Below are 12,321 nucleotides of genomic sequence, written 5' to 3'. Positions count from 1 at the left end.
CTAGGTCAATTGCTGTGAATTATCCCGTGATAGTTTTTTATTTATTTTATTTATTTATTATCAGTTACAAAAATCATTCTAGTACCTAGTCTAGTGGGTATTCAAAAGAGTTCATGAAAGTAAAAATATGTTTCATTATTTAAGATTTTGTCTGAAATATTTGTTTAATTTACTCATACCTATACTTAAACGTTAAACATAACAAGTCATTATAAAACAAATTATTGCACTTGTTTTTTTTCACAGTAAAATAAAATAAAAAACACTTTTTACCGTCATTCTTTGCTTGATTTTTGCGAATGTTTTATCGACGTTAGCAGCTCTAATATAATTGATAAGAGAATGCAGTTCGAATGAATGCAAAAGTCAACGCTAAATACCATGAGATACCTATATAATAAAAAAATACATAAGGTACTATGAGAAATAGATAAAAAGATATGTGAGGATGTGGAAACGACCAACTTTGCTTTCAAATGTCTTTGTTAACGTCTAAGAATTTCGTCACTAAAAAAAAATGGTTTTGAGTATGGTGGAAATGCATATGCGTTGTTCTGTCTTTGTCATGTAAGGTTATACTGTCGTGTGGATGGTTGCTTGTCGTATCTATTAAATTCCGTGTTAATCGATTTTGTTTTGATATACCATTAATGTACTATCCATATTACAGGTGAGCGGCCTCAAATACGAAACTCAGTTGCGTACATTAAATCAATTCCCGGAAACACTTTTGGGGGATCCATCAAGAAGGATACGATACTTTGACCCTTTAAGGTAAGTTTTCTTTGGGTGTCTTTATTTTAAACACCACTTTAATTAAATATCGTAACATGTCACTTAGGTACTTGAATATCGTTACTTAGTCTTAGAATTGAGCACGCACCACATCGCAACCATTTCCACAATACGAGTACCAATCTTTCAAAACTGGTGTAAGTTCGGAGGGTTGAGTTTAAAAAAAAAACTTTCATTTGTTTGCATAATCCATGCCCTGTCAGCTTATGCAATGCGTACATTCGCTGTTCTTTTAATTATGTCAAGTTAAAAATCATGCAATATTTTTCCTATGAGGAACAATTTATAAGAAGATATGTACACCGAAATTAATGAAACTCATATTTCCCATGAGATTTTTTCTCTCATTTTTAGTAATTGTAATTATAGCTATGACTTAAAACCGGCCAAGAGCATGTCGAATACACCCAGGATAGGATTCCGTAGCAGTTAAGAAAAATCACGTACTTCATATTTTTTTAAGAATTTTGAATTTTGTACGGAATTTTTCAAGTAAGTACATATATTTTGCAAGTTAGGCGGCAATTCACTTTTTTTTTCAAATATTTCGAACTAATAGCTATAAAATTGTAGTGTAGGTAGTAGTGTGCAGCTTTTAAGTAAGGGGGGGATGGCTACTACTACTTTGTCGGCATAATTGCTTTGCTATATACAGGGTGGCCCATTTATATCGGTCAGTATGGGAAAGTCTGAAACTATACGACATACGAAAATTCTTCTTAGGAACCATGACATCGATTTTAATAACAAGAAAAACTGCATTCGTACATTTAAAAAAAACCTGTACTCAGCTCGGGAATCGAACCTGGTTGTTTTGAAAAAAAAAAACTTACACTATTTCTATTTAGATATCGATTGTGTACGTCTTAAGGAGTAAATGTGTCCATGAAACATTATGTCTAAAATGAATAAAATGCATTGTTATCACATACTTTAATTTATTTTATGGACACATTTACTTCTTAAGACGTACACAATCGATATCTAAATAGAAATAGTGTAAGTTTTTTTTTTTAAAAACTACCGGGTTCGATTTCCGAGCTGAGTACAGGTTTTTTTTAAATGCATGAATGCAGTTTTTCTTGTTATTAAAATCGATGTCATGGTTCCTAAGAAGAAATTTTCGTATGTCGTATAGTTTCAGACTTTCCCATACTGACCGATATAAATGGGCCAGCCTGTATGTCCATGCAAAATTATTAAGCCGCGCACGGACGGACAGACAGACATGGCGAAACTATAAGGATTCCGATTTTGCCATTTTGGTTACGGAACCCTAAAAAATTGGACAAGTGCGAGTGTAACTAGCTTCAATGCGCTAGTTCGAGTCGACCTCGGATCTGCGCATATTTGTAATATCTTAAATATCGCAGAGCGGCTCCTAAGTAAAATGTACCTAAGCAGTGTGGGGTAATTTTAAATGTTTACTGATTTAGTCAGACACATAAAACATTAAGATTTTCACTCTTCTTATTGATTTTGGTATAAGTGGTTCCTTCATTCCAAATTTCAAGCTTCTGGGAAAACTGCGTTAACTTTTTCGTTAACGCAGTTTTCAGACGTTAGATTTTTTACACTCCTCTAAGAGGTAGTATCAAGCTTGAGTATTTAATAATTTCAGCTTGATACCTACCACTAACACTAAATAGACGTCCCTGAGAAGAATAAGGGGTCTGTTCTTGCCAACTGGGGTACGAAATCCTAAAAATAGTGTAGCTCTTAAATTTTATAGCGTAAAACTTACTTTACTCCACTATAGGTACATAGTACCCTGGTTAGCTACCAGGTTAGGTAACGGCCACCAAAATAAAATAAATTTCCATGTGTGTGTACCCACCTAGTACGCTTTGAAAACTGATTGTAGGCTTTGTATTGGTTTTGTCGCGAACATTATCAAGTACCTATCCCTTTCTAATAACCCGCCAAATGACGTGCGAAAGAGATAGACACTTTATTAGCGCAATAAAATCTAGTATGCTACCAGTGCATACGTATGCTGCAATAAATTTGTATGGAAGCTCCGTACCAAATTACTTAACTTAGGTCTAGTTTAATTTGAGTTTTAAAAATTGTTTTAGAAACGAGTACTTCTTCGACCGAAACCGCCCCTCATTCGACGCCATACTGTACTACTACCAGAGCGGCGGTCGACTCCGCCGCCCAGTCAACGTCCCATTGGATGTTTTCTCCGAAGAAATCAAGTTTTACGAACTCGGCGAGCAAGCCACCAATAAATTTCGGTATGAACGGAAATTCATTAGGTATTCAAATATGACATTCGCATAATTTTTATGTCTGGTCACTTTTCGGAAATACTAAGTATACTCATAATTAGTACGTGTACAAATTGCCTGTTGTTGATTTGATAGCATTAGAATCTTCCTTTTTTCATAAGGATCGTAGTTTCTTACAGCTTGGCAATAAAATATTTCAACGAACGTTTAAAACATTTATTACAGTGAGGATGAAGGTTTCATTAAAGAAGAAGAGAAGCCTCTGCCCTCCAATGAACGTCAGCGCAAGATTTGGCTGCTCTTTGAATACCCCGAGAGCTCCCAGGCGGCCCGAGTTGTAGCAATCATCTCCGTGTTTGTCATTCTCCTCTCTATTGTCATCTTTTGCTTGGAGACGCTCCCAGAATTTAAACACTACAAGGTCTTTAACACCACTACCAATGGCACCAAGATTGAAGAGGATGAAGTGCCTGATATTACGGATCCCTTTTTCCTTATTGAGACGCTGTGTATAATCTGGTTTACATTTGAATTAATAGTGCGATTTTTGGCCTGTCCAAACAAGTTTAATTTCTTTAGAGATGTGATGAACATTATTGATATAATAGCCATCATTCCTTACTTCATCACTCTGGCTACTGTTGTTGCTGAAGAAGAGGATACACTCAACCTTCCCCGTGCACCAGTATCCCCACAGGACAAGTCCACTAATCAAGCCATGAGCCTCGCCATACTGCGTGTGATCCGCCTGGTACGCGTCTTCAGAATCTTCAAATTATCCCGACACTCCAAAGGGTTGCAAATCCTTGGAAGAACACTGAAAGCTTCAATGCGCGAGCTTGGACTTTTGATATTTTTCCTATTTATAGGTAAGTGCCAAAACTTAATTAAAAATTTAAGTATAAAACTATTATTGAATAAAAAAGCTTCTCGTCGGTCTGCCTCGTGTCAACGTAAAATATTGTCTCGCTTTATAAAAAAATCTGAAACTTTGTGTTTTGAAAGATCATTGTGCAATTAAGTGAATTCAGAATTCGAGTGGAATCAAAGAAATGTGTAAATGCCGTGAAAAGCAGCAGCAGAATTTGGAGCGGCGCGCTCGTCGCCGGGTGGTGAAGAGGCCGGCGCGACGCGGGCGCGCCGAAGCTTGCGTACACAACGTACTTTGTGTTCGCAGGGGTGGTCGTGTTCTCCAGCGCCGTTTTCTTTGCCGATAAAGATTGCCCCGATACTAATTTTTCGTCAATACCCGACGCCTTTTGGTGGGCAGTCATAACGATGACCACCGTTGGCTATGGAGACATGAGGTAACCCGCGTCGCGCACCATCCTGCCTCCGTCCGCTCGCAAGCGCTCCCTGGCCTGTATGTCGCACTGTATTCGCCGTTGGTGTGTGCTTGTTCTTAAAGGTGTGGTGCTGTTTTCATCTGCGGTGTACTTCGCTGAGGCCGGAAGTGAGAACAGCTTCTTCAAATCCATACCTGATGCGTTTTGGTGGGCGGTCGTGACAATGACGACCGTAGGATACGGAGACATGACGTATGATACAGCGACTTCACCTATGTTTCATCCATGCCTTCTCGTCATCTCATTTTGTCCTACAACCTTACATTAACGTTTGACACGGTTGTGATTTTCTTTAGCCACGTCATTTGTATCTATGCTTCACTTTGATTTTATTGTCGGTTCGCTTAGAACTTAACCTTACACTTTATCCACTTTTATTACGGATTACTTATTGCACGGTCAAATTTCTGTCTTGTTATTATTTGTTACTACGGTCTACTGTTCATCAATCAATCCTAATGAACTCCTTCAATTTTACATGGAAGCCTACAATATTGTAAAATTTCCCACGGTATGTCAGTCAGTGTGATAACAACTTGCAGCATTATGTTTGCGTGTGTTGGAAATCCCTAATATTTATGTGCTGTCGTCGGAGTGACAATCGCCCTTCCAAAAGCGTATTTATGAGTGGATCAGCTTTCATTGTAGACACTTCAACTCTGCTAACACAATTCTTAATTAACTGAATGTTGACTTCAGAGTTGACACACGTAATTGAATCAAACGAGTTGAAGTGAAACAACTATTTGTGTACGTTCAAGTTCCCGTCCACGACCGAATGTATGCTCCTCTGTTACGCTTTTGCTACGAAATAAATGTTTACCTACCCAGTGTAATGCAATGTTGTGATTTAGCTCATCGAAAATGGTGATCATTTATCTTGAACGCACGTTTTCGAATAAAGTTTCATCTAGGGAAAAGCATTAGAATTATTTTGCTTATCACCCAATACATGTCTGTCAAGAATGTTTGTCTTTCTCTCCTAACTTTCCTTATTTGGAATGTCCTGCATTAATTAATGTGTGTCCTGTTGTAGTCCCAAAAAAGTGGTAAATTTTACATTATGAAGCTACTATGTAAAAAAATTGGTGTTCATATACCAAAGCTTGTTTTAGTCATTAGCTTCCCATCATTAAGTACTTACATTGCTTTTACACCATTTTCGATAGACTTTTAGCGTTTCAATATATCATTGAGATTAATTAGGATTACTGCATGATTGCAAAATGTTTAGGTATGAGACTTCATGTCGTAGTGTCAATGTCGTAGCAAAACGTCGTCACCGTAGGTTATCGTGCATTTTATTTCAGTTCAACTTAACCTACTACATTGATATTAAAGGATAAAACGAGGTCGAGATGAGTTATTTATTTTAATCGTTTTCAACAACTACAGATAGTAAATGTACACTGAGGTTAAGAAAATGATTTTAATGAATAATCCATTTCAGAAACGTTTTACGTCTTTAATTGAAGTGTAACCGCTGGCGATAAACCCCAAATTGCAACGCGATATAATTGCAGTGCAAATCTTCAGGGATACTTATCTTAAGCTAGCGAGTGTGAACGATGATGGATGAAATTGTATTGATAATGCCTACTCTCGTTTTGCTCTGCGAATGGTCTTAATACAACATGTTACTATTATACAATGTACCACATACTTTTTAAAATAATGTTATGTTTCGTTGTCATGATCACGTATGTAGATAGTTGTGCAAGTTTGTACAGTGTTATTATAGCTTAATCATGATAAGAATGGCCAGGGTACGAATTGATAGGTATGTATATTTAACAATTAACGCATGTCACCATCATGGCGTTCATATTACTCGTATTTCATTAGTTCATTATAATTTCAGCATAATCATAGATTCATCGTTTTACTTTATACATTTTTACCAAATAAATACATTTATAAAATGGTTTAACGTTTATGTGTTTTTATTAGGCCCGTTGGAGTATGGGGGAAAATTGTCGGTTCACTTTGTGCAATCGCCGGCGTGCTCACAATCGCGCTGCCCGTGCCGGTCATCGTGTCGAACTTCAATTATTTCTACCATCGCGAGACCGACCAAGAGGAGATGCAGTCCCAGAACTTCAACCACGTCACCAGTTGTCCGTACCTGCCGGGGACCATGGGGGAGCCCTATTTAAGTAAGTTGATCACATGGATTAAACATCATTTTGCTTAACAAACAACGAAACTAAGGTGCTTTTCTACATATATACATAGTATCTTAATAATTAAATTAGACAAATTTCTTAATGATCTTGTGTTGATCAACAGTAAAGTACGAAACCCCAGGTGCTGCTGCGCGCACTGCGGCTGCGCTCTGTACCAACCGCACCCCGCGCCATTCGCTAAAGCAGTGTTTCCCATTCTGTGGTCCGCGGAACCCTCCGCGGTTCTATTACTGAGAGTTCGCAGAGACAAAACCAAAATTTTAAGTAAACATACGAGTAGGTAGAAGTTTATTAAGGGTTCACGTAACAGGTATGAGGCGCTGGGGGTCTGCCATTGGCAAATGTTGGGAAACGCTGTTCTAGAGCACATTAAGCGCAACATATATGAATATACCGCATATTATAGCTAAGTACCACAGACAACAAAGATATCAAAATATTTACATTAAACTCGTTGCAGTTAAATATATTTTATGAGTATTATACCATTACATTTGATTAATTGTTCTTCAAAGGACGATTCTGGTGCGGAATTTAATATATCGGTTACAAAGTCATGTCGTAAAATGAACATTCTCTAAATGCCCAAAATATACAAAATATATTGTAATATACCGAGCTACAATAAATACTAATAGGTATTATAGCTGCGTGTTTATATAGACTCTGTCAACTAATAAGATAAGGGAAGATATAAATAGGTAACCTATATGAGATGCATTGCTAATTGAATTATAGCTCAATATGTGACGCGCTTTGTGCATAGCGTGCGCCGCAGTAAGCTTTTGCTCAAAATATACCTTCAATGAACAGGTTCCACGTCAGTACCTACTAAGGTGAAATAACTGACTAATGATGCAAATGATCTTTGTCAGCCAGTACGTATTCTGAGGATCCGCTACTTTTTGTCAACACGATCGCTAAGGCATCATTATATGTAATATTTTTATAATTTATTTACAAAGCAATATTCGAAAAGTCCCGCATGAGCCATTTATGCCACTTTATTATTTGAAATGCATGCGCTTCTTCGTTATTTTCCTTTTATGTTAATTTTCGGTAATTTCAGGTGGAAAGGAAGATGAAACAGAAGAGATCCGCTGTAACTATTGATTTTGTGACAGTGTTTGTATTATTTTCAATTTACATGGACCTTTAATCGACAGGGACGATCGTTGTGATATTAACAAATAAGAGACGAAAATACTATTTTGAAATTTGTAAATAATAGATTTAAGTTACCTATGTATTTTTTTAAATAATGATAGTAAATTATTATTTTTGTTATATATGAGTATATGACTTAATTAAATTATTAGTCTTTTTGCATCTAACCCGTGAGTGTTGAAAAAAATATAGCAAAACCTCATGGTGCGCTGCATCTAATACACGCCATTTTTTGTGGAGGACATGCATTGCGCGTGCCGTAAACTTATTTTCGAAAGCGTACTTTAAATTACTTAAAACATTTTTACTTACTTTAAATGGACAAATCAAGATTTTGCTGTAACAAACTTTTTCTCACACTTTTTAACAAACTTTATTCTTCAGTATTTTTATCAAGTGCAATACATTCAATAATTCCTTTTTTTATATGTACGTCATGGTTCTAAATTATACTTTTACTTTTTGTTAAAACGAAAAAACCAACTTAAATATTTTACTTTTTATTTGTTGTTATTAGTTAGTTGTGTACCTACACGCAAACGGTTCACAGTCCCTTCTTCAGAACAACCAAAATTTTAAATACGCTTATTTGTTTTTAAGTAAAACTAAAATTATGTACATATAAACCATAAGAAAAATATTTAATAAATAATAATCAAAAAAACTGTCTAATATTTTTTTCTTTAAAGCTTAAAAAAACCATGTTGTTCTGATTTTACTTAATATATGCATATGCAAGTTAGTTCTTACTTCGATTTTGTACTTTTACAAACGTGAAAAGTTTATGTGCATAATTATTATAAATGTTTATTGTTTTTGGTCTACTCGTAATATAGTCGAGTTGCTGCTGCTATGCAGGTAAGAACAATAGGTCAGCTTCTGGTGTACGTCGTTGTGTCAGTGGATCACGGTATATTGATTTTCCCTTGCTTTCGCTTGCTCGCCCCCTTCGAGAATCTGGCTTTGTTTGACCATTATTTGTCACACTTTGGATGTCTGTTTAGATGTTTATAATTTTATTTTAATTGTATTTTACTAACCTTGTGCATTTTTTTTCAATTTTCATATTTACACTATGTAGGCAGTACGAAATATCGTGTTTGATTTAGGATTAGGAGTAACTTGGCACATTATGTAGATAATTTCAATATGACGGAATAAAAAACCATTAAGTACAGTGCTGTTCAAAAGTAGCTGAACATTTTGATGTCTTGTCACATTCAGTAATTAAAAATTGAAACATGAATGAATTTGAAACATGGCGAACTGTCATGTTATTGTTGTTTACTGCGACAAAATACTAAACTATCCGACTACTTTTGAGCTTTACTGAAACTACTACTATACAATCTATGTATAATTATTTATTTAAGTTCTCTATTATGCGATCAAAAACAAATGACAGACACATATTAACGTGAAAAACAGAACTAACGCGGCTATCTTGCAAAACTTAATTTTTTGCAGTTTGCCGTGAAGGTTGTTGTGTATCTTTTGTTCATTGTTTTCATTTTGTATTTTGAGATTAACGCATAACAAAGATCTAGAGATCCGAGCATCTTTCGAGCATTTAAATTCCCTGCAAAAGGGACCATTTCTCTCGGAAACAAAAATAATAAAGAAGTGTTTACCTTCCCTATATCAATAGATTTTTAGTAACAAAAAAATAATAGAATTTAAAGGATGTTTAAAATTATGAAAAATTAACGATTATTTTTTTGGCGAGAATTATTTAAAAAACTTAAATAAAAACATTAAATCAGTTATTTATGATGATTTACTTCTTTCCGGTTGATCGGGTGAAGTTTGATTAATAGGTATTGTTTTGAACCGTCAGTTAGTCGAATCGAAATATTTAACGCTTAAATAGCAGATAACGCTTTAAACTACAATATATATAATTCATTCTATTTTTACCCAATCAAAATTAAGATGATTCTACGCTTTAAAGTTAAACCATACATTGGTTAAACCATTCTACAGATATTTAAACCTGGTTAGATTTAACGTATGTGTAACGTTCACTCTTCTTCGACACATAGGTGTACCACGACAATTTTAATAATATGTCTACCTTGTGTCAAAGTTTGCATTGCAATTAAATTTGAACTCGTCCAGAATGTCTTTGTCCGAGATGGCAATGAGCCAGGCATTGAGTATTCGAATTTCGCGATATTTCGGCTCTGCTGGTATCAATTTAACCCGAGTAGCTGAGTCTAGACGACTTTCTTATTTTATCTTACCGCTTTTATCCACTTACAACCTAATTTGATAAGAATACAAACTTCAGAGAGTATAAGAAACTAAAATTAAGTATATAAAACATAAATAGTTATTAAAATAATACGAAAACACACTTACCCCTGAATCAGATTAAAATGAATAAATCGCTAACAAATACTGCCTTATCATCAGTAGGCTCTCTTTTAGTTTGATTAACGTAACCGCTGTAAAAATGGGCTCCCCAATATCTCCATCGACGGTGCATGATTGGTCCCTGTAGTTTCAGGACCAATACAGAAGAAGTCGTCCATGAGCGATGATTCCTCTTCGGAGATGATGGAACTGGACGAGAATGCTCTAGTGGCTGACCCGCACTTGGAGCAGAACCTGCGTCGTCTGCAGGAAGAGGAAAAGCTTCTTCTCGAACAGCAGGCCGTGATGGAGGCCGGCAACATGGACGACTTTGCTGCGCTTGAACACCAGGATGCGCTGCGTCACAACCAGGTATGTTACTCGAGATTGCTCACTCTTTTACTATGCTGACGAGCGCAGATGGCCTTATGCAGCGTCGGTTTTTAACCATACTGTTGGTTTGCCTGTAGTTCAAAGAGAAGCAACGACGTCATCTGCATGGAACACTTCTGAACTCAGAAAAAAATATGTATACCAGTAAATATACGACAGTAATGTTGTTCATTAAGTTTTGTTTGTGGATTACATTTGAAGTTTCATTGTAGTGCGTTTATAAAAATTAAGACTATTCTGTTTTAAAAGTATAGTAAGTTAATCTGTCGAATCTTTACCGATTAGCGTTTTCGAAACAAACATAAACTAAGGAATATGATCATGATTATCGCCAATAATTGCCATTCTTATTCACTTCTATGAATAAATTAGCTGTGAATTCCACAAAACTGTAAAGTTAGATTTTTAGTTGCTTTGAAATCAATAATAGGAGAATCGCATTTTAACAATTCATAAAAAGTAACTATGTCCATAGATGGTGGTATCAAATATCCTATGGTATACTTCCTTTTTTTGCATTAGAAAAAGGGTCTGCGATGGATATGGATCTTGCGATAGCGATTATTAGCGATAGTATAGTTTCGCTATCAATAGTTCATTTTGAACATGAAACTACCGTGAGACTCACTCATATTAAATGATATTGTAACGGATAACTCACGTCTTAAACCGAGTTTAGCTCGACATGTTTCGGGCTATTCCGTAGCCCTTCTTCTCAGGAGCACGCGAACGCGACTCGGCGGCTGCCGCAACACGCACACTACCACTAGTACCTACTTACTTACTACCTACTTGGTATTGGGTCGATAGTATTGACCAAGTTCAATACCTAGTATCGCCTTTCGGCTGAAACGGCAAGCCAGCGCGAGTCTGGGTTGCGATCCCAAAGACATCGTACGTAATATTTGAGATCGCTTGATGTAGGAAAATAGTAAGGGGGGATTTAAAATTTTATTCTTTGAGCATTATAGATGTCAAACTTAATGTTTTTCTGTTGATTACGTATTTAACCGTAGTTTGAAGGGATTTTTTGAAAATCCCACGGAAACGGACAATGCGGGATGTTAAACTCATTGTTATGGAGTATTGTGTAAATATAAAAATCTACGCAGACGAATTCGCGGGAAAAAGCTAGTAGGTAAATAGTATATAGATAGTAATAGGTAGGTTTAATGTATAATCAAATTGTTTTTATTAAGTTAATAAGTTTTTAATGTGATTTTCAATTACTTTAAAATAAATAAATAGTTAGTAGATTAAGTAGGCAAATAAATCAATTCAAATCAAATCATAACTCGCTATTTCCACACAAAATTTATGGGAGAATCGTCTTTAGACAGCTAAAGGAATTATGTCATTTGACTGGTGGAGTCAACATTCCTATTTTGGCATGGCAGTTGCAACAGCAGGAGCTTCAGAAGAAGCAGCAAGCCCAAGCGCAGCGATTAGCGCTGCGTCTGGCGCAGGGCAACGCGCAGGACGGCGCGCCGGCGCAGCGCCGCGAACCTACCATGCGCCGCCGGACCACCTGCACCGTGCGCGTCAACAACCTGCATGCCGCTGAAGCCATAGAAACGGACGTCTGACCATTGGGTAAGTTAACTTCTATATTACCTACTCTCACCTCCTCTTTCACCACTTTTATATATCTGTCATGTCGTCTCTGTTTGTTTTGTCCGAATAAACAGAGACGGCACTACATTTATCTGTCACATAAAATTTATCAATGAGTGGTGAAACAGGCTCTTAATCTAAATTTATTTCCGAAGAAGCAATATTGGTAAATGTCTTATTCCGCACTCATATTCCTTAAGGTACTGTGAGTAAAAAAAAAGACTATCTGTA

General features: G+C 36.2%; 1 protein-coding gene across 12 annotated transcripts in view; it reads left to right on the top strand.

The window, feature by feature from the left end:
- The window catches only part of Sh (Potassium voltage-gated channel protein Shaker), a 307,044-nt gene that overhangs the window by 264,485 nt on the left and 30,238 nt on the right, over positions 1-12,321 (top strand). For 7 of the 12 annotated variants that reach the window (XR_012451843.1, XM_074094231.1, XM_074094256.1 and 4 more), the window contains 7 exons: positions 671-774; positions 2,874-3,035; positions 3,255-3,898; positions 4,438-4,567; positions 6,326-6,531; positions 10,232-10,455; positions 11,874-12,069. Coding sequence is in view for 11 of the 12 variants with exons in the window: in XM_074094231.1 (XP_073950332.1) it covers positions 671-774; positions 2,874-3,035; positions 3,255-3,898; positions 4,438-4,567; positions 6,326-6,531; positions 10,232-10,455; positions 11,874-12,062 (1,659 nt within the window). In the remaining variant the exon portion in view is untranslated. The other 5 variants (XM_074094281.1, XM_074094308.1, XM_074094238.1 and 2 more) reach the window with 4 other exon arrangements.

The sequence above is a fragment of the Choristoneura fumiferana genome, chromosome Z (assembly GCF_025370935.1).
Source record: "Choristoneura fumiferana chromosome Z, NRCan_CFum_1, whole genome shotgun sequence".
NCBI classification, from domain to species: Eukaryota; Metazoa; Arthropoda; class Insecta; order Lepidoptera; family Tortricidae; genus Choristoneura; species Choristoneura fumiferana.
This window is presented reverse-complemented; position numbering and strand designations above follow the sequence as displayed.